General features: G+C 33.9%; 1 protein-coding gene across 1 annotated transcript; it reads right to left on the bottom strand.

Moving 5' to 3' along the window:
* Positions 1-7,923: 7,923 nt before the first annotated feature.
* Positions 7,924-20,883, bottom strand: LOC141713222 (eukaryotic translation initiation factor 2 subunit alpha homolog). Its single transcript, XM_074516533.1, has 7 exons — positions 20,398-20,883; positions 18,282-18,338; positions 18,103-18,189; positions 17,886-18,032; positions 17,665-17,769; positions 8,561-8,659; positions 7,924-8,357 (listed from the first exon to the last, which is right to left on the bottom strand). The coding sequence occupies exons 1-7, from the start codon at positions 20,773-20,775 to the stop codon at positions 8,226-8,228; spliced, it is 1,005 nt and encodes a 334-aa protein (XP_074372634.1). The 5' UTR covers positions 20,776-20,883; the 3' UTR covers positions 7,924-8,225.
* Between the last annotated feature and the right edge of the window lie 3,700 nt (positions 20,884-24,583).

Here is a 24,583-nt window from a genome sequence, read left to right as displayed (position 1 = left end):
TGAGTTTTGAAAGATCTGTGTTCTTGATTATTGCATGTTTAAATTTATGCAGTAACACATTTCAGTATAAGATTTAATTTACCTTGTTCAACCATAAAAAGCTCAAGAAAAACATAAAACCAGCAAAACACATTCACCCCCCCCCCTCTGTGTGTTATTCATTTCCTAACAGTTATTCCCAAACAATGCAACAAGAATTATATAAGGGGGTTGAATATAATTCTGGCTTCTTTTTCTGATTTTAAGAATGTTCTTACTTAATATATAACTGTGTTTGATTTTTCAAGAAGTGCGGAATGAAAGTAAAATAAAAATCAAAACATAAAGCAATAAAACACAAGGCTTTAAAACTTTCTGGTGGATTTGAACTTATCCACCAGAGATATATATAAAGATGAGAACTTTGTGATGCTTGAATAGCACACAGCTGCTTACAAAAGAACTCATAGAATTACAAAGAGATTTTTAACAGATACAGCTTTTTCTCTCTCTGAAAATAATGCTTACTCCGTTAGCTGTTCTACTTGCTACTCTTGGTTTATATTTCACCAAGATACATGATAAAAAGACAAACTAATAAAACAAAATGAATCTAGTCTAATATCATGCTTCTTCACTTCTCTTTCTAGCATCCTTAAATATCTTCAGTTTAGCATGAAAATGGAAATGCTTCTTTGTTCTCTAAATCCTACTAACAGGCTGCCACATTCCAATTATATACAATCAACGCATGTGACTATCAAGTCACTATCAACTGCTCTTTTGAATTTGGACATCCGTTGAAACTTCATTAAACCATCTGTTAAAACTGTGGATGATCATTCGTTGATACTTTGGCTGATCATCTGTTGAAGCTTTGTAGATCATCCGTTGAAGCTTTATCTGAGCATCCGTTGAAGCTTTGAGAATCATCCGTTGAGACTATTTTCTTGACAGTTAACTCCATTTCATTTATACAAGATTTCAAGGCATCATCTATTTACAATTAACCAACCTATCTTGCATATCAATCTAGTAGTCAATATGACTTAAGTATTTCTCAAAGATCTAGTTCACTAAGCTATTTAAGTATGCGGAAATGTGCTACTAATCTTATTGTACATAAACTACTCTTTCAACGGATGTTGAAATGATCATCCGTTGAAAGTTACAAAACACAAAGTTCAATCCACTAAGGTGTTTTGTTCAACTTATCATCAAGTTCACAACATATTCCTAAAAAAAGAAAGAAAGTAATCTTATCACTTTCAGGATCTTCTTAATATATAAGTTATACAAACTTATAATGTGAAAAAACACAATTTTATTATCAGAATTTCTGCGCAAACAATTCAATAAAAAAGGTATATCTCTCAGTAGAAAGGTTCAATTCATGAACCATAAAATTTGTAAGAAACTACACTCCCATAGATTTCAATTGGTGTATAAAAATATAGCTAGAACCTTACCAATTATTACAGTTAATTATGCCAAGTAGAAGTTATTATCATCATAATTTTTCGTGTAACCATAAACTAAAAATATTACATCTCCTTGTATAAATGTTCAATTCCTTAACCGTAAATTTTTTTAAAAACAAAACGTACTTAGTTATTAAATGGTATATTAAATATCGGCTATAAACTTAACAATTATAACAGTTAATTATGTAAAGAATGAGTTATCAGCATCAGAATTTTTCATGTAACCGTTCACTAAAAAGGTTATATCTCCTTGTAGAATTGTTCAACTAATGAACCGTAAAATTTGTAATAAACTACAACTTTTTAACTTTAAAATATTGTATTAAAATGCACCTAGAACCCAGCCAATTAAAACAGTTAATTATGCCAATTAGGAGTTATCAGCATCAGAATTTTTCATGTAACCGTTCACTAAAAATGTTATATCTCTTTGTAGAAAGGTTCAATTCCTGAACCGTAAATTTTGTAAGAAACTACACTTGCTTAGCTATCAAATGATATATTATAAATCAGGTAGAATCCATACCTATTGTAACATTTGATTCTGCCAAATAGGTGTTATCACCATCAGAATTTTAAATTTATAGTGTTCAATCAAAATGTTACACTTCCAGATGGATTTAAAATGAGAACCATATATTTGTCTAAACCTGCATTAACAAACTGATAAGTATTAGTTCTATCAGAAATAATCATATATGATGCATTCCACATACATGTGGAAAAAAAATAAAACTTCCATATAAATACGAATCCAGAACTTACAAATGTTAATATGAGAAATGTGGTGCCTTGAAGCAAAATCAGAAAAATGACTTGACTGGAAGCTAAAATGACAATTGTTCAAATTTTAAATTGCACAAAAAGTAACAAAAGATACAATAATTTAACAGTAGAGTGTAAAAAAGAGTCAATCAATTGTCTTGCACAAAATCTAAAATACTATGAGTAATCTTTATTGATGTAGTTAAATACTAATTAGCAATTCCCTCAAATATTGAATAATATTTATTTAAAAGGAACTCACTGGAAATCTCCACCATATAGTTCTTGATTACTTTTTGTCCTCAATTTCTGGAAAATTAACATCAATTAGTTTCATATTCTTCTCATATGCAATGACTGAGTTAGCACAATTTATTTTCTAGAGGTTATATAATAAATTAGCAAAGATTATGTCATCATAATAGTTAACTTGGACAGATATAGCTATGGGCACTCACCATGCACTGGATCCTCGGAATGCTCCACATAACTAATTACCTCTAAGAAGACATAGCCTGCATAAACAATCACTCCATTAATATAATATTTTTTAGCCAAAAGGTTTGTTTTGACTTCAGAAACATACTAAAATTCACATCTATTAAGTGGTAGTGGAGCGCATTGGTAATTGCATACTTTAAAGCTATCCAAGGAATAAGGCCCACAGAAGATTACATTTTTGAATCTTAAGGTTAATGGAACGTGAAGAAAGAAATCCTCAATATTACATCAAATAATATCAAAAGATAATTTGTATATGAAAATGATGGTGATAAACGTACAGAAATTAAAGTTTGACATTATTAAATCAGGACATAATATAGATACAAAAATTTGGGTGGCATACAAATCGTTGTAGTGTGTAGTTATATATAGTGCATAGTTATAAGAGAAACAAAGACCTGGACAGAAGATGCCATACCAGTAGGTTATATTACAAAATTGAGCCCGAGTATAAAAAACCAAGCTTCTATTAGAAATTTCATCAAACATATAAACCTCAAAAACCAAATTAATATAACTGTTTGATGTTAAAGAATTTTTACCTGATTTGGTTGAACCCAAATATAATTTTTGTCTCCAAACACTTCTTCTACGCGATAATCGTACCTGTACAGTTGGGAAAACATGAAAAACATAATCAAGTACATACAATTCAAAATAATTATGATAATTTATCAATTACGCATAATAAATGAATCAAAGTGTATATGATTAGAAACAAATACACACATATGTACATATGAATACATACACACTCATCCAAAGTATAAATTCATAAATATAATAACGAAGAAGAAGATGAGTATAAAATTATGGAGATGATAAAAATTCATCAATAATATAAATCGATAGAAGATGATGATGTATACAATAGATAAGAAATCATCGGTAATACAAATTCGAGAGGAGATCTTGATGTATACAATTGTTCAGATTCGTAGATATGGCTTGTAACAAAGAAAGAAGAAGAAGATAATGATTATCAAGGAAAGTAGTAATGATTTTTGAATTTGAATTGTTGTAAGCATGAATTGTGGATCTGTAATTGATTTGTTATAATAACAAATCTATTTTAATAATATGTTTGATCTTTTTAATATTGTTAATTGATTTTTTAATAATTTTAAATGACATGGGGATAGTCCATGGATTTATGCAATTGTATAGAAATTAGTATGTTTAGGAATATGGGTCGACCCGCTGGTCAAATTTCAAAAATATGGGTCAAAATATTTACAAAAATGTCATTTTTAGTACAAATTTTTGGGTCTTTTCACTAGTGCTTATTAAGATATAATAGATTACTAGCCTATAACCCGTGCATCCGCGGTTGTTTTAAATAATTGTTATATATTATGTTTTTTAATTTAAATATTTTAAAATTATATTAAAAATTGTTATAGATCATGTGTTTCAATTAAAATATTTTAATTTAAAACTACTTGGGTTGTCCTTGCTAATCAAATTTACACCTACATATAAATTAATTTTTAGTATTAGATTTCAAGGTTTTAATTTTTTTTTAACTGTGTCATTAGTATAATTTTTTTATTTTAACTCAATAGAGCAAATCCAACTAACTATAGTTTTCTTTAGCCTGTATAAATAGTATAAATTTGTTTAAACTTACATAGATGATGTATACTATTTGTAATATTTTATTTATCCCATGTCCGTTACACTTACCAACGATTTATCTTTTTATTTTAATTTTGTTTTAAACCGATTCGGTATAAATTTTTCTATCGAGGTGAATAGTATTTATGTTATTTTATTTTGGCCTGAGACCTATTATACATATTTATTTTTATTTATATAATTATATTATGAATATTAATATATTAATCGTAGTAATTATTTATGTTATTTTGTTTTGGCCGAGACCCAATTTTTGTTTTTCAATATTTCGTCTTTAATTTAATACTCCATCGGTCCATTTTTAGTTGTCAAATTTGATTTGTGTGCAGTCAAATAAATCCAAGTTTATTAATATTTTATAATTTTATAAAATAAAAAAATTATATAACTGAAAAGTACATTTAATCTATTTTTATTTTTTAAATAATCGTAATATTTGATCTTAGGTCAAAAATTGCCAACTTGACCGATAAAAAGGGAAATACTACAACTAAAAAGAGACGGAAAAAGTAGTATATAACATAAAGATACGATAATAAGTATATTATAGATATGATATATTGTAAGTATAAATATAGTATATATTAATTTAGATTTGTTTTTGGTTAAAGATATATATTTGTTTGACTTCTGCTCGCAACTCAATGATCAAATTACCACAACCACCTAAACTCAAAACCCTAGCCTTCTCTCAAAAACCTAGCCTCCTCTAAAAAATCGTCCTCCTTTTAATGGGGCTTCCGTCGGTTTATCCGGTAGAAAGCCTCAAATCTGTTGATTTGATTTATTTCTTTTGTTGCTTTCGATAATCTTTCTTTTCAGGAAAGAATTTTGACCTATTTAGTTTATTTTTAGATCTAATTGTCAGAGTTTGGATTTTCTTTCATCTTGAATTCAAGCGAAACATATTTGATTTGAGCATGAAATGATTATTTATTTTTAAGTTTCATTTTTTCATATCTGAATTTTTATTTAGATTTTCAATTTATTTTCTCTCCTTGGTAAGAGTGTGTTTGTTTCTCTCCTTTATTGTGAGTGCTGAATCTGATTTAGTGATGAAGGTTTATACTGGGTTATATTTATGTTCGATAGCTCAAACGCGTTGGGATTGTGATGAAACAGGTACATGTAAATATATCTTCTTCAACATATCGCTTGATGGTCTCTACAAGAAGACTTGCATGAAGACCGGCGATTTGATTCATTTTATTTTTGTTCGACTCGATCATTTGTGTAGATGTCGTATGGCTTTTTATTATTGAATTAAATCTATTATTCTTCAAAAAAAATGATCAAATTATCACCCTTCCTTTCGTAGGAGAATATTATACCAAAATGAAATAAAAACTTTTATTTCTTTAACATATTTATATCACAAATTGTTTCAAAAATCCGGGGTGTGAAGCTTATATCTATCAACGATTATCTTTTAATTTTAATTTTATTTTAGACCGGTTCAACAGTATAAATATTTTTTAAACGAGAGAATAATATTTTTTTATTTTGTATTGGCTTTAGACCACTATACAAACTCTAATTTTATTTGTATTATACTGTGAAGATTAATATATTAATTGGAGTATTTTTTGTTAAATGTAATTGTAAATTTTAAATAATTTGTCTTTAATATGATTAATTATATTTTATTTTATTTTAGTTTAGACTGATCAATAGTATAATTTATTTTAAGCCCTAATAAATATATAGTATGTATTTTTTATAATTTTCTTGCTTTTTTATATTGTGAATATTAATCTATTAATGAGAGTGTTTTATGTTGAATAATGAATTTAGAGTAACCAAAATAAAGTTAACCAGATGACTATGAACAAAATTTTAAATGTTTCATTTTTAATATAGTAGTATATATAGAGGGTGAAAAACCAAAATATCCACCATTTGGGGAGAAATGTCCAAAATCTCATTTGGTGGGATGTTCCACCCAAATTACCGACTGAACACGCATGTGAAGGATGCGTATTCGAAATTTCAACATGCGTATTTACGTTTTTTAATGTGAATACGTATGTTGAACATACGCATTCTTCTTAAAAATAAAAGTGAATACGCATGTTCTTTATTAAGTTTTAGAAGCTTGAATACGCATTTAAGTGTGGGATGTTCCATCCAAATTACCGACTGAACACGTATGTAAGGATGCGTATTCGATTTTTCAACATGCGTATTCACGTTTTTTTAATGTGAATACGCGTGTTGAACATGCACATTCTTCTTAAAAATAAAAGTGAATACGCATCTAGGTATTTTGGAAAGTTGAAGTCAAAAATTGGTGTATTTTGGCATTTTTTAATAGGATAGGAAAGATAGATAGATAAAATTATAATTTTGTTTTAGCGAGATGGATCAAATCCAGCTAACTGTATTATTTTTTTTAGCTCAAATCAATATTATAATTTTATTTAAACCCGGATGAATATTGTCTATAATTTTCTTTTTCTCAAAGCTATTATAATACAAACGAATTATCTTTTAATTTTAATTATGTTTAAACCCGGATAAATATATAGTATATATTGAATACAATTCTATTTTTAATTATGTATTTATATTTTGAATATTAATCTATTAGTGAAAGTATTTTTTGTTCAATATAATTATAATTTTAAAGTTACCGAAATAAAAGAAAACAAGTTATTGTCATTAATATAATAATTATATATAGTATAAGTCGAGATAGATAATTAAATATGATATGCCGAGATTAGTTTAGTGTACAAAATATGAATCACGAAAAAATCAAGACATGTCAGCTTCTGTTAAGTCGACTCTGATCTATGTTTTAAACGGTAAAAAAAGAGTTTATTTCTAAGTAAGGGTTATTATATTTTAAATTTGAAGTCATTACATTCTAGCGGACTTGTACAAAGCATTAAAATCTGTTAGGCTATCCTGGTGATAAAATGTGATGTTAGTACTTAGTAGGCTGGATTATGTTCTATTATGATTTGGATTTGAGTGTAATTTCACACCGATCTTCTAGGCTCTATTAATATAATTGAATTTAATATAAAGAATAATTAGATAAATTCAGCTAATATCAAAAAAAAGATACTGTACCAAATTTTTTAATATTTCATTTTTTATAGAATAGTAATAGATATATTAGAAAAACTCCTGACAAACAAAATGTAAAAACAACGATGCTGAAAATAATAATAGGCTAAACTTCTTCATTGAACTGGAAAAAATCCTTGAATAAGAATAGTACTCTCTCCGTCCCTAAAATCGTTTATCGTTTGACTTGTACACGTTTGTCGATGCAAACTTTTAATTATTAATATCTTTAATTTCGTATTAGTATTAAATATAAAAACTTCATTGTATTAAAATACCCATAAATACGAATCCAATAAAATCACTCATAACTATATTTGAACTTATAAATTAGACGTAAATTAATAGTTAATCACTTACCATAAATCACTTACCTATGAATAATGTAAAAAATCAAAATAGGTAATGTTTTTTTAGGACGAAAGGAGTACTAGACTACGAGGAATGCGCAAGAGGTGATAAATTCTCAAGATACGTGTATCCGTAAGCTGTTTCTTGTTATTTCAAAAGCTAGTAGGCATTATGAATACATGGATGGTATACAGTTTAATTAGATGCAAAACAGGACCAGAGTAACATTGTTTAAAAAAGGTAGAACATCCAAAAGAGGATTTCCAAGGAGTTCGATTGTGACTTTCTCCATATAACATCAAAAAGGTTTACAATAGCTTTTGCTTACATTGCATATAATGGGACATATGCAAGGAAAAAATATCTTCTAACTGATAGGCCAGCCTAGGCCAGTGAACTGTCTCCTGTTTTCTCCTATATTTCAGACTACTACTCCAGCTCAATGTCTCCCATTCCTGTGTCTTCCTCTTCTTCACTGTCGTCATCTCCGCCAACTTCCTCATTTTGCATATTCAGCTTAGCCATCTGTTCAGCAAGTAATTTATCTTCTCTTTCGCTCACCTACACAGCAAACAGCATTAGATAAATGATGACATAGAATATATAGCTTTAAAAAAAATGAAGTTTTCAAAAGAAACAAGAACGCAACAGTGTGCGCACACAAACAGGTTAATCTTTATTTAATACAGGGGATCATTATCCTAAATAATGGCATTCCTCAATGTTAAACACAATGCTCATAATATATAAAAGTTGATGCTCACTGCTCTAGGTTTCTCCTTGACAGTCAGCTTTCCCTTGTGGATCTCTATTTCTTCATTGCAGGCATCAATTGCTTTAGTAAGAACTGAAATCCCTTGTTCCTGTCCAAGTAAAGCAAACAAACTTCCATCAGAACTTCGAAGTTTCTGTCTAAATTCGAGCATACCCAGAGGTGTAAATAAACAAGTTCATGGAGCAAACTGAAATAAGAAGCACTCCACAGGTTATATGGCTCATGAAAAGGTCACTGCCTGATAATGTCATACTATAGATCTAACTGTGTCAGATCCACCGGTTCTGGTACAAATTATACCTCTCTCCTCCCTGTTAACTGTTAATTAAGTTAAATGTTTAGCTGTTACGCCTCAGAGACATCTAAAGGAACTTGAAATGGAGTGTCAAATCTAATAAAAAAACAGCGACTTCTGCTTTAAGCTTTTATTAAGTGATGATATAAACTTTAAGTGATGATATAAACTTTTATTAAATAAAATAAGTTGTTAAATAAAGTATCTCATACAACTTCTGCTTTAAGCTTTTTTAAAACTTTCAAGTCATTCTCTGACTTGTTGCACAAACAGACAATTTTTCAACTTGAAGTCAAAAATCACTTCAAGCCACCACCTTAAAGCCATCCACAATGGCCTAACATGATAGGTCAAGGTATCTTACTGTTTTAGACTAGGAAGCACCGACACTCCAAAAAGGCTGTCATATGCGTGTCGGACACGGCCGACACGGGCCACACTGAGACTCAGCACCGACACAGCTGAGTAGTGTCTGACTCCGACACACCATATGGCGTTAATAGAAAAAGGCGACCGATACGGCCCACCGACTCGGCCCACCGACTCGGCCCACCGACTCGGCCCATATAGAAAAAGCCCAAAATCATTTAAAAAAAGCCCAAAATCATCTTTAAAAAGCCCAAACCATCTTATATTAACCCTAATTTTATGTCTGTATGTCTTGTATAACATCCCTCTTCATCTTTCAAAATACAGAACCCTATTTATATACAATCAAATATATACATACATGTCTCTCTCTATATATAACACATATATCTCTATAAATCTCTCTTGTTGTTTGAAGGACCCATGGGGTCCGAGATGATCATTTGAATGAAAATGTAGAATAGATCTTATAGTAGTTTATCACTAATTATGAAGGAAACTCTATTATTATTATGAAAGAAGTTGTTCAATATTTGACATCTACAAATCTTATATTTTTTATATTTTTATTACTTTTTTTTGTCGTCGTGTCCCGTATACAGGACACTTTGATAATTGACGAATCCCCGTGTCCCGTATCTCCATATCAGTGTCGGTGCTTCCTAGGTTTTAGATATATCGTACTGTTTTAGATATAGCGCTTCTCCTGAGAAGACCTTGTGCACTTTTATATGCTTGCTAAATTCGTTAATAAAATTCACCAATTTGACTGTCCAAGAAACCGACCAAAGAAAAAATAGGGAATTTGTCCTCCGGAAAATTCTTAGCTGGAAGTGGATGAGGAAATCTATTATTTTCAACCTAGCAAGTACTTAAGCAGCCCACAATGCCTTTTCAGTGTTTTTTCCCTAGCGTGTATCAGCTAAAATCTACCTGGACTGAAACTGGGATACACACAGATCCGAAAATTAGATCAAGGGCTGAGGCAAAGCATCAGAGTAACACAATAATTTGTATATTTGTATGTAGGCATGACCTGCCCATGAAAATACTACATATCAGTGTTGTTAACTGAGCAAACTAACCCAAAAATGCGGGAGTCAACCATAAAGAGCAATTTCCAGAAGGCAATTGATAGGGATCACTAGTAGTGTGTATCCTGTTTGAGTTTAATCTTGACTAAACAGTTGGTAAAGTTATTATCAGTAGTGTTATTTCAATTGTGTACTTGACTTTGTATTATCTAGTTCTTAGTAGCTACAGCTAGAACCTTTAATATGTAGTTGGGAGCTGCACTATTATTTTACCCAGCTGTTTGGGTTTGTAAACAGCCTATATATATACCCCTGTATCAGCTTCTTATGAGGGCAGACATTGATTATATATATAACTTCTTCTCTGAATATTGATAATGTATCAATTTGGGGATAGCTTGGGGTAGAGATTGTCCTGCGGTTCAATCTCCCGAGGTTTATAATTATCTTGTTATTATAATCTTATTCTTGTCATTGTGCTGCGTCAAATTGGCATCAGAGCTAAAAATTCTGGTTGTTATCATTGTTAAAGGTCATCCTACTGTTACTGTTCATCCGCTGTTATATACACCCTGTTCACCCGCTGTTATATTCACCATAATTTCTATCCAAATCCTGACCATTGCTACATAAGCCAGAAACCTACTCAGTCTCTGAATACTGTTCCTCTCTAGGATGCACGGGTGCGGGTGCGGTGAGTGCGGGTGCGCGGTGCGGGGATACGAGGACTCACCAAATTTAAAAATATGGGGATACGGGTGCGGGGGGATTCGGCAGTTATTAAAAAATTATAATATATATATATATATATATTAATATATAATAGTAAGAGTGCATTTAATTTAAACTAAATAGAGAAATATATAAGTTCAACATGCTTAATAATTAAATTAACATATTAAATAATAGAGTCAAACATCAATCATCATTAAACAAAGCTTCCATCTCTGGCTCATCAAGTGAAAGAGAAGCAATCTCAAGCTCCTCGCCTCCATCAAACGGATCAAAGCAATCACCGCCAATATCCCACAACTTTGTTTCTCCAGTTAAGTAGGCATCACTCTTTCTCGAAAGAAGCCGAAGGTTGTTGTGCACATAAACTAAATTTTCTACCCGAATTGGTAGTATCTTATTCCTTCTGAATTTTCTCCCCGAATTGGTAGTATAATAATAATAATAAGAAATCTGAGTTTTAAAGTTAAAAAAAAAAATAGTTTGAAAAATTACAAAAACTGCCCCTCCCGCACCCCCGCCGCACTCATGTTCAGAAATTCGAGGACACGCCATGTGGCGCACCCGGTGCGCACCCAGCCGCACCCCCGCACCCCCGGGTGCGCAGTGCAGCACTAAACTGCCGCACCCGTGCTTCCTAGGTTCCTCTGCACTGGAAATCAGGCACATAGCACCCTAGTATCACCCCATGGCACCACCAGATTCCACCACTTCAATTTGCTGCCCAAAAACCTACAAAGCTACACCTTTCTAATTTTTATAAACCCTTTAAACATTCAGTTTCAGTTCTCACAACACCATCTATACTCACTAATTGAAGCAAGCATCACACCCACGATTACTCACCAAAGCAGAAAAGAGAATAGGTCTGGGAAAGGAAATCAAGAAAGAAATAGAGAGGCTGCAAGGATATAACAAAGCTAAGAAGAGGGAACCATTAAGTCGTCACTGCCGTCCTGCAACAGAATTTTATTGCGCTATGGCTGTTCATTTCACAGGACATCTACGCGACACATTCTCTGTTGTGCTGTAACGAAACGAGGGAGGTAACCTATACCCCGTTAGGATATTCTAATATTCTTAATCATATTTGTTCGACCTTCATGTTCTTGACATCACAATCAACCATTTTCTTTCTCAAAATTCAGCAATACACTTTGTTTTTCCTGTCCCTGGTTAAATGTCCCTGCTAATTTAACCATGTTCATTTTATGAGTTTTATCTAAATACCCACCCACTACATCTAATATCAGTTTGGTAGATTATTTATAAAAAAATTATATTTTAATTCTAGGACTTAATATTCATGTATTAGGAATTTTAATTCATAATTTGGTATTTAGCCTTCTTTTACGTTTGCATGACTTTATTTGCTTAGTTTGCACAATATTCCATGTTAGTTGCATATACATGTCTTCTTTATTATATTTTTAGAACGGGTGATAGCATTAGTAGTCGACTATAATATAGTTGTTTACGTTAAATTTCTATCGAATCTTAGATGTACACTTATTCATATCATGGTCATCACTCGTAGCGGAACTGAAGCAACTCACAAGACCCACCTCCTGAGCCGACTTTGGTTCATTTGTTGCAAAGTATCCAAGCCCTCACTACGTCTATCAACGATAAATTTGATAGTTTAAATAATCGAGTTGAGGCCTTAGAGATGGCAAACAACGCTAGGAATTTAAATGTTGAACCACATATAGAGGATGTCGATAACGAGGATATAGTTCCCTCGACGTCAGAATGTTGACGCAATTATTCCTAAAAATATGGGAGGTCGTAGGGGAGGTAGAAATCAAAGGGAACCCCTAGACATCATGACAACTATAGGAATGACCCACCTGACTATGATAATCATTATGATTATAATGAGCGTCGAGATGAGGGATACCGTAATTATAGCAATCATGATAGGTACTAGGGAAGAGATGATGTGCTCAAAATTAAGATAGATGCTCCAGAGTTTGATGGGAGATTTAATCCCGATGTTTTCTCTGATTGTTTATCCAGTATGGATAAATTCTTTGATTGGCATATAATGAGTGACGAGCGTATGGTAAGATTCGCCAAGATGAAGCTTGTAAAGCAAGCTAACATCTTTTGGGGTAGTACTGAGAGAGACCTAGAGCGTACAAGACAGCCTCCGGTTAGGCATTGGACTGAGATGAAGATGCGCTTAACTCAGTATTATCTACCTCTAGGGCATAGAGATAAGTTAATGGAGCAGTTTGATAACCTAACTCAGGTTGCTGAGTATATCGGCAAGTATAGGGAGTTGATTCAGAGGTGCGAGCTTAAAGAGAGTACTCGTATGACCATTATAGAATTCAAAAATGGGTTACGACCCGAGCTCAAACGACAAATAATGAATACTCAAATCAACACTATCGATGACGTTTTTCAGGTCGCATTAGAGCATGAGTATCGACTCAAAGGAGTTCTCCCAACAGAGAGGGCTATCCTATTCGAGGCAGCCTATAAGTCGAGCTCTACCATAGAGTCGGACTATCCCCACATCTAAGGGAGCTAGTAGTAGTACGAGCGTTCCTACTAGAGACCCTACGAGAGCTCAGACTCCAGGATCATCCTCTCGATTTCTACGTGTCACGAGCCCGGACATAAGTCTTTCGAGTGTCCAAAGAAAAGATTAAATCTTCTTGAGAACTATGGAGAGGATGATGAGTTGTTCGAGGGTGACCTAGAGAGAGCCCATAACACAGATGATGAGGACGCTTTGCGAGACCTAGAGGAGACAGAAAGACATGTAGGTGTTATGCGATGCCTGTTTACCAACTCGAAAGAGGATGATTGGAAGAGGACTTCCATATTTCACACCTTTAGTAGAGTTGACGGAGTAACGTCAAAGGTCATTATAGATGGGGGGAGTTGTTTAAATGTGGTTGCACAATCTGCAGTTGCGTGATCAAAGTTAAAGTAGAGCCACATCCTCATCCTTATATTGTAGCCTGGGTCAACAAGACATCTATTCCTGTGACACACAGGTGTCTTGTTCCGATCCATCTCGAGGGCTACGAGGAGAATATATGGTGTGATGTCCTCCATGGATGTTTCTCATATTCTTTTGGGACGGCCTTGGTTGTATGACCGTGTTGTGACTCACTATGGTAGACATAACGCATATGTGTTTACACACAATGGGAAGATCACATTGCTTCCTAGTAGACCACGTGAGACTGTTAAGAGCGATGCAAAGGCAAATAGTGTTCCTACACAATCGATTAAATCTCTCCATATTTTTAAGAGGAAGGAATTCGAGACATGTGATTTAGAATCAAAGGTTGTGTACATGCTAGTTGCTAGAGAGGCGAGAGACATTCATGACATGAGTGGTATTGAGATTCCCTAGTGATGTTCAACAAATTCTTGACGAATTTGTTACTATCATGCTCAGTGAGCTGCCTGAGGGATTGCCACCTCTCAGAGATATCCAGCATGCTATAGACTTTATCCCCGGATCCTCTTTACCTAACCTACCACACTATAGGATGAATCCTTCTATAAAGATGAGGCGACAAGTAGATGAATTGCTTAGGAAAGGATTTGTGCGAGAGAGTCTTAGTCCCTGCGCAGTACCGGCCTTGTTCACACCTAAGGCTGATAGTAGTCTGAGGATGTGTTGCGACAGTCGAGCTATCAATAAGATCACTGTCAAGTATAGGTTTCCCATTCCTAGACTTGATGACATGTTAGACATGATTGTTGGAGCTCAGTATTTTACTAAGATCGACTTATGGAGTGGATATCATCAAATTCGTGTTAGAGAAGGAGATGAATGGAAGACTGTCTTTAAGATAGCCGATGGGCTTTACGAATGGTTAGTTCTACCTTTTGGGCTATCCAATGCGCCCAGCACATTCATGAGAGTCATGAACCAAGTGCTTCATTTTGTTGTGTATTTTGATGATATCCTTATCTATAGTCCCACGCGTGAGGAGCACTTGTCACACTTGCGTCAGGTTCTAGAACTTCTCTCACATGAGAAATTATATGTGAACCTGAAAAAGTGCTCTTTTGTGCAGCATTCAGTGATATTCCTTGGATTTGTGGTCTCCAAGGATGGAGTTTCTGTAGACCCAGAAAAGGTAAAGGCTATTCGAGAATGGCCCGAACCTTCGACTATCCATCAGGTTCGTAGTTTTCATGGATTAGCTACATTTTATAGGCGGTTCATTATAGGTTTCAGTACCATCATGGCTCCCATCACTGATAGTATGAAGAAAGGAGAGTTTGTGTGGTCTAAATCGGCTGTCAAAGCCTTTGCTGAGATTAAGGAGAGTTTGACCCATGCTCCAGTTCTCGTTTTACCAGATTTTGGTAAGGTGTTTGAGGTCACATGTGATGCTTTGGGAGTGGGAATAGGTGGAGTGTTAAGTCAAGGTGGCCATCCTATAGCTTTTTTCAGTGAAAAGCTTAACGAGGCCAAGAAGAAGTATACCATCTATGATAAGGAGTTTTATGTTGTAGTTCAAGCGCTTAGGTATTGGCGGCATTATCTGCTGCTCATATTGCCTCAATCTTCTTTAGTGAGATAGTTAGGATACATGGTGTTCCCTTGAGTATAGTATCTGACAGAGATGTTAAGATTGTAAGTTATTTCTGGAGGACTCTACGGAAATTACTCGGTAATAGTCTTAAGTTCTCTACAGCCTATCATCCCCAGACCGATGGACAGACTGAGGTCATTAATAGGAGTCTAGGTGATTTAATTAGGTGTCTTGTAGGTGAACATGTGTCTTCATGGGAGAGGGTTTGCCCTACGGCCGAGTTTGCGCATAATAGCTCTGTTAATGGGTCTACAGGAGTCGGTCCTTTTCAGGCTTACATTGGTCGTCAGCCGAGGAAACCCATAGAGTTGGTTCCCCTTCCCCCTGCATATAGGTCTAGCGAGTCTACAGAGTCGTTTGCACATCACATTCATAAGTTGCATGTTGAGATACGACAGAAAATTAATTTAAGCAATGAAAATTATAAGTCTGCTGCAGATGTTCATCGCAGGTTTCGAGAGTATAATGAAGGTGATCATGTTATGCTACTACACCGCACAGAGAGGCTACCTCCCGGTGCTTGGAAGAAAGCGCATGCTAAGAGGATTGGTCCATTTCGAATTCGAAAGAGGGTTGGTACTAATGCTTATGAGTTAGATCTTCCGACTGATATGACTATTGGCCCTGTATTTAATGTAGAAGATCTTACTCCTTTTCATGGAACCTCTGATATTTCTTCACCTGTTAGTGTTCCTATGCCTTCTAGCCCCAGTCAACCTATATCTAATCCTCCGCTACTTGTACCACCTACACCTCCTTATGTTTCGGCACAGCCAACAATAGATGTGCCTGTTGATGTTCTAGATGAGAGATTTATGCCAACACGGCGTGGTGGTTTTCGGCAGTACTTAGTTCACTGGAGTAACAGGTCAGGTCAGATGATGAGAGTACATGGATTAGTGCTACAGAGTTCCAGCGTCTTGCTCCTGATCTTTTTGAGCATTACACACAGTTCAGTACAAAGTTCAACAGAGCCATACTTTTCCTAGTCGGGGAGAGTTGATAGGGATCAGTAGTACTGTATATCATGTTTGAGTTTAATCTTGACTTAACAGTCGGGAAAGTTATTATCAGTAGTGTTATTTCAATTGTGTACTTGACTTTGTATTATCTATTTCTTAGTAGCTACAGCTGGAACCTTTAATAAGTAGTTAGGAGCTGCACTATTATTTTACCCAGCTGTTTGGGTTTGTAAACAGCCTATATATACCCATGTATCAGCTTATTATGAGGGCAGACTTTGATTATATATATAACTTATTCTCTGAATATTGATAATGTATCAATTTGGGGATAGCTTGGGGTAGAGATTGTCCTACGGTTCAATCTCCCGAGGTTTATAATCACTGTTCTTGTTGTGTTTATCATTATCTTGTTATTATTATCTTATTCTTGTCATTGTGCTGCGTCAGCAATGATGGACACTGTTTTGCACAAAGTAAAGATATCGAAAATTCCAATATATATATACATATGCAATATATGTTGTAGTTTTATAGTAAAAAATATAGCAAAAACAGCACCAACAAAGCACCAATTTACCAGATTAACGAATTAAATGCTTCAAAATCATCTAGTTGGATTTTGGGGCCCATATCTCTCTAGTGATATTCATCATCTTTGTCGAGGAGGGTTTAAAAAGAAGCTTCACGGTTCCGTATAAGCTATATGTGCCATTTTTCAAATGCCTAGTAAGATAAAGTGGTTCTTTGGCAGCAATTATTATTAAAAAGTGACCGACTCTGCCTGAAGAGAGATTTTGTTTCCTTTTTTCCCTCATTAACGATTAATATAGGCATACACATACCGTGAGAGTTTAAGTCAATCAGGCTATACTGCCAAAATAAAACGCAGTATAATCACAACTATTCGACTTGCGAATTTGGTGCAAACTCATAGAGCAAATTTACTAGCTGAAAAGAAACAAAAAAGACTAGTAGACTACACATATAAATGTATGTTTTGGCTAAGACATACAAGATAGACAAGTGTATAATATAGGTCAATGTTTATTTCCACAAAGACATGATTAATCAACAAAATATTAACAATTAAAAGATACATGCTCAAAACAAACTCTTGCACTAACCTTGTCAAGGGTCTGAGTAATAAGAACATATGATGGAGGGGCAACCAGTTTAATTTTGACTGGGCATTCAGGACTCCCAGCAGCTTCTGCTTTCCGCATGGCAGCCTGCCAAAGTATGATGAAACCAGTTTTAGAACACTGCTAAATACAATATTCTTTTAACTGTTAAATATTCTAGTGACACATAGCACATCAGGGAAGAAGAAAAGCAGATACAGAACCTTGATGTGAAGAACGCCATCAAACTGGAAACATTTCATTTCAACATCAGCACGGATCTTCAATGGCTGGGGAGTCATCCTTCTTCTAATGTCCTTAATCAAAGACATTTTGACTTCCTCGGACATAGCAGGTACCACTTTGGTCACCTGTGCAGCAAGGAGATTAAACCTGAAGGAAAAATGGACTGACAAAGCCTCTTTCCTATATTAATGTTACCTCCTGCCCATCAGCGCTGATTTCCTTGACTTCACGCGTAAGTGTATTGATAATTGAATCAGGATCATTGACAATTAACTTAAATGCCTGCACCAAAGATAAAATAAGAGAAGACGAGTCAGGCCAAGATAGAGGATTGCAACTTGATGAGAAAATACTTTAGAAGTTGAGGAACTTACTTCAAAAGCATGACCATACTTCCGATATAGAGGCCAGCCAACATAAAGATACAAATCCTGTCATCCAAACACTATCTTAGTCTCTGAATTTGCCCACTTGAGAAATAATTACCAAACTAGGTCATATGGGCCTCCATTTTTACGACTTCAGTCAACAAGAGGTTAACAGCCTTAAATAGCCAAATTCATAGAAAATGTAAATCACTAAATTGCTTATCCGCACATAAAGGTGTGCGGTAATAAACATTATTCCCTTATAATTACAAAGGAAAAACAGATACAACTTCAATTGGAACATATGCAACAGCTTCCAACAAACAAAGACGATATAAAGTTTGATTCATTCTAGCAACGCAACGAATATAAGCATGAGCACGTAACATATATATTCCTCAAGTAGTAACCATAGCAGTACCAATGCAACATACACAAGCTATAATTATATGCTACACAAGATAATGAACCAGATTTATGCATTTAGAAACATAAATAAGCATTCGAAAAATATAATATATACATTTGTCTTGTTATAGTGCTACAGTTTACCACTCAAAATTGTACAAATCACTTTGACCATTAGATTATTCTCTGGTTCTTAATTTGAATCTAGACCTACACACACATACAGACACACAAAATAAATCATTATACTTGGACCCGAATATTTGTTACACGACACGATGACACGACATGAAAATTTAGTATTTGGGTTTGATTTTTAAATATAAGAACACGAAAATACAAGATAAGTCTAGTGTCGGACACTGGTTTTCACTTTAGGTACACGACACGACAATATACGAAATATTATAATGTTAAAAATTATAATGTTACTGAATATTTTAAAATATTATAATGTTAAAATAAGCTAAAAAATATTTTGAATCTCATTTTAAATCTAAGGTCCTCGTTCCCTTTTTAAAAGGGCTCACTCTCTCTCTCTCTTTATATATATATATATATATATATAAGTATAGGCATACATATTTACAATTTTTTATAAAATTGAAACGTAAATATAATAATTTCATATATATATTTCATAAATATTTACTTAAGAATTTAATTAAATTAAATTATTTTATATTTAATGTGCACGAATACGGCACGAAAATTACAGGACGTCTTTCAAATCAATAGGTGTTTCAAATTAAGTACACCAATTCAAAACTGATCGTATATGGGTTTTACATCGAAGTACACGAAACACATAAAAACAAGATACAAAGGTACACGACATAGTTCAATTGTCGGGTCTTTATACTAAAATAAAGGTCAAATTATGTACCAAGATTAAAACTTTATAACTCGATATCAACAGTCATAGCTTCGGCAACATGACACATAATAGTACAAATTACTTGAACTAATGGTGAAGCAACATGACACTTAATATTACAAATTACTTAAGCTAATGGTTATTATGAAGAGCTCTTGGTCTCTTCTTGAATTTGATTATTACTCGAACACAAGCTTTTACGAGCGTCTCGACCAGGGGCTTATCATAATAGTTTCCAACCCTTGGCAAATCATCACATATAATAATTTTACATTTAATTTCCTCTTCCATGTCATATTTACTTAAGAACACTCCAATATTTAGCAATCTTTAAAATTTTCCTATGTCATCTATATATTACTTCAAAATAACTTTTAAGCTAAAATAAGTAATCAACATATATCTTTTTAACACTTAAATATGTATTTTAACCATTTCAAGAAGTTGTCGGATGAAAACCTACCAACTCCAATAAGTATGGAATCAAGAGTGCCACATCAACTTTGGCAACCCATATTGGAGATAAATATCGTACACACAAGAAAACTGTACATGAAAAACATTACATGACAGTAATGGTCATATAACTTAGCAAGATTGATAATGGATAGTTATGTTGAATTTTTAGTTTCTTTTCATAGAACACAAAGTTCTAAAGATACATATAAACCTAATTTTAGTTTCTCTTCAATTTTAGTAATAAACAGTTGCAAACGACTTCTTAGTTTCTCTTCAAATTTAGTTTTCATGTATCCACAGGCTTATATACAAAACACAACCTATTGCATTACAAGAAAAGGCCCAAAATACGCAACAATATTGAAACTTGAATTATACCTCAAGATCAACTTCCATGGTCTCGGCAACATGGCGCATAATGGAATGCACAAGCTTACTCTTATTATACCTATCTTCACAAATTTGAATATCTTCTTCGGAAACTCTCCGTTTACTCAAATTAACATAACCTTTCTCCTCATCAACATGAAGCACCATAACAGGCTCAGTCCTACCCACTTTAATCAAACTATTGATGCTTCGAATACGACGACGAGACAGTTCAGACAAAAGAATCATACCCTCAATGTTATTGTACTCCAGAAGTGAAACGTAAGCACACATCTCACCAATGCTCTTCACTTGAATCATCACGGCCATGTCTACTTGTGGGTAACGCGATTCGTACATGCGACACTCAAGATTTGGGGTCACCATGGTGAATTGAATCGGGGATTTTGGGTTTTGGGGATTGAATTGGGATTTGAGGGTTTTGTTGCGTTTGGCCTGTGTTGGATAGATGTGAATTCTGGAATGTTTTTTATTTAAACCGGTAAATTTTATTTTTACCAAATAAATCACATAGCGTTGGGCTCAATATATATTTTACGCTGTGTTTGGTTCAACGGAGGGGAGGGGAGGGGAGGGATATAATATTAATTCTATTTGGTTGAAAGAAGGGAGGAGAGAGGAATTAACTCATTTTTATGTTTGGTACAGGAGGGGTTTATAATTAAAATTATATATAAGTCCTTTAGAATATATGTAAGTGTTAAGAAGGTGTAGGGTCATTTTTGTCAATAAAATTTCTCCCCTCCAAAAAATCCCAAATTGGGAGGAAACAAAATAAGACTCATAAGGGATTTTGGGCCCCTTCATTTCCCTCCCCTCCCCCCTTAAAATATGAACCAAACACATTTTTTATTGTAGGAACCCTCCCCTCCCCTCTATTTTCTTCCAACCAAACAGGGGCTTAAACTCAGCGAAGGTATGTATAAACGATAAAATATTAATTCATTCGATCCATAAAGGACGAGGATCAATATTTTTCTACAGGGTGATTATATTAAAATAACGTGGAATATGTGTATCTTTATGAGTTATTTAACGCAATTAGAGGTCCAGACTTTGTTTTTGAACAGGGTAATATAATTTTTTTACCGCGGATGTTAGTCTCGGTCAAGATATTATCGTGACACAAGTGCGCACATTCATGTGTCTGATGGGTAACGGTAAGACGTGAGTAAAGGTAAGTCAGTAGTTTTAAATGAGATTGTAATTGAGGTGTGTCAATGTATACGAGAAAATGGTATAAGTTGGTTGACGAATTTCTTTAATATTATATTTCACACAACCAAGATGCTTAGTGAGCGGCGGTTGAGTGGTGTTGTACCCATTTATAAGAATAAAGGTGATGTCCAAAGTTGTAGTAATTATCGGGGTCATACAATGAAACTCGAGGATGAGTTACTGGGTGCAGACTTAGGATCAGCCAATCAGTTTGATTATATGGCTGAAAGATCAACAATTGAGGCGATTTATTTCATTGTATACTGCAAAAATATTGAGAGCGTCGTAAGGATCTTCATGTGGTGTTTATAGATCTTGAAAGAGCTTTATGATAGTGTAATGTGCAGTAATTTGAAGATGTTAAAGGGTTCAAGGGGTTCCGTTCATCCTGGGTATGTAGGTGTTATTCAGGATATGTATTCGGTGGTAAGTACCTGTGTTTGGACGCCATTAAGAGATACTCAATATTTTTCAATTAAGGTGGGCCTTCATCAGTGATCGATATTTAGCCCCTTACTTTTCATTGTTATTTTGGATGTGATTACTCGTTCCGTCCAAGCTCATGTGTCTTGGTGCATGTTGTTTGTTGATGATATTATGTTGATCGCAGATTCTAGAGCTGAGGTTAATACAAACTTAGAACGATGGTGTGCATCATTAAAGGCTAGGGTATTACATTTGAGCCGTTCTAAGACTGAGTACCTCTGGTCTAATTTTAGCGAGAAAAATCATGAGGAGGATGTTGTCGTTTCTATTGTTGATGATCGTGTTCCACAAATTGATAGTTTCAAGTACCTAGGCTCTATCATAAAGAGCAGCAGTGATATTCTTGATGATGTTACGCATCATATTAAGGCAGGTTTGGTTAGATGGAGGGCTGATACTGGAGTATTATGTGATAAGAGTGTAATTTTGAAATTGAAGAGTAAATTTTATAGGTTGGCAGTCAGGCCAACATTGATGTATAGTTCTGAGTGTCAGCCATTTGAAAATGTTACTTTTTTTGGGGATTTCGGACAACAAGTTGAAAAAGATATTAGGGCAATTTTTGAGGATGTTGTTTTCGTTATAGTGGCCAGTGTTAAGGTCAATAAGTACGAAGGTATGTATTAAACATACTTTTTTGTAGAATAATGATATGCCCCAAGTACATGAATTGCGTAACAGGTCATTTTGCAATTACAAATTTGTAGAACTATTTTTACGCATTACGTGTTTAAGACCTAAGTTATTAAACAAAATAGTTGTGGTATCAGTAAAGTAACCATAGCTTCCCTTCATTGATGTAGCTACTAAGGAGAATTATTTAGCCAACTATCCTGCTACCCGGTTTTACTTTAATCCAGGCCATTTTAGTGTTTCAATCTTGCGTGAAAGGTACTTCTTTCACCATTTGTAAGGATGATTTTTTATTGTAAAGAATACAAGCCAAAATTTTGGTGTTTAAACTTTTCTTTTCGGAAAATAAACTGAAATATTTGCTAACTGTTGGAAATATATAGAGTTGCAGCTCTTAACAAGAAAGACGAAGTCGACACTACAATCTACACAGTTAAACAGATTAAGCAGTTTAACGAAGACTATCTTGAGGTCAAGTGCCAATGGCCAATACACTTTTAGTTTTCAATTTAGGTTAATAAGGTACTTGAAGTTTTTATATGATATTGCAGAAAGCTGTTTTATGCCATGTTATTGTAAAGAAGGTTGACGAAGAATGTAACTGGTATGAAAATTTTCATACAAAGTGTGATAACGAGGTCATAATCACAAATGGGAGTTACAGATGTATCGAGTGCAATAAAAATATGCCATGTCCAGATAAGAGGCATCCATTTCTTTCCTTTTTCACGTATTATACTCTTTCTTGAACATATATTAGTTACCCCGTTAAGTATAAATTTGGTCGTTTATTTTCAAATTCAAAGTCAATACCATCTGTGGGGATAATACAGGATTTATGCCAATTATATTTCCCGATGATGAACTCTAGCGAATTACAAGAAAGGACGTTTATGAGCTGGAGAACGATAACCGTGAGGTACCATACCAAACTTTACATGCACTCTACTTTAATAACCCCTGCCTTTTTACTAAATTAGATATTCAATAGATATTATGTATAATAATCTGAACCCATCAATACATATGTGTCTACTATAGGCAGGAGATGAGAAAAAAGTTTCCCCAAATGCTTAAAGACTTATTGAACAAGCAGTTTGTGGTGACACTAAGACCTAATGAAGATAATATAAAGAATCAGTCCAATGTTTACGTTGCCAAGCGCATTTGTGATCCACAAGAAGTTTCGCAGAGTCATAATCCTTCCGAACCACGTAGTCCAGAAATTGTACAACTGTCAAATACTGTGGTAAACACTTATTATCTATTATCGTAACTGTTACATTGTAGGAGATGATTTTGGTAAATGAATTAAAACTGAATGACATTCATGGTGATATTTATAGGAAATTGATTCCCAAGAAACACTGGTGACATACATTAGCCCTCCCACAGGAAAGTCTACAAATCGAATTTGAGGACGCAAGAACAAGACAACAGTCAAATTAGAGATGGACGATGGTGAAAAAATTTCAAAAGTGAAAAGATCTTAAGCAAATGTTTTAATCGCTAAGTTCTTAATGAAATTAGCCATGCCTGAAATGTAACATTTGCTATTATCTAAAAGTTTGAAACCTTATGTCTACAACAATGCTTAATGTTCTATGGTCCTCTATATGTGATTTTAATTAAACTTATTATGTCCCCAAATTTGTTTCTAATTTTGTTTAAGGTTTACCCTTTTGCATATTGTTCTGCTAAGAAGTTACTCTCCCTAAATACTGATTTAGACAATGTACCAGAATGTGCATTTCAAACATTAAAGTGACTTTGTAGAACATAACAATAGTATTGGCTCATAACATAATCTACAACATTCAAAATGTACAACTACTAC

This window comes from Apium graveolens, chromosome 3, assembly GCF_009905375.1.
Source record: "Apium graveolens cultivar Ventura chromosome 3, ASM990537v1, whole genome shotgun sequence".
In the NCBI taxonomy this organism is placed as follows: Eukaryota; Viridiplantae; Streptophyta; class Magnoliopsida; order Apiales; family Apiaceae; genus Apium; species Apium graveolens.
The sequence above is the reverse complement of the archived record's forward strand: the minus strand, read 5'-3'. Positions and strand labels throughout refer to the sequence as shown.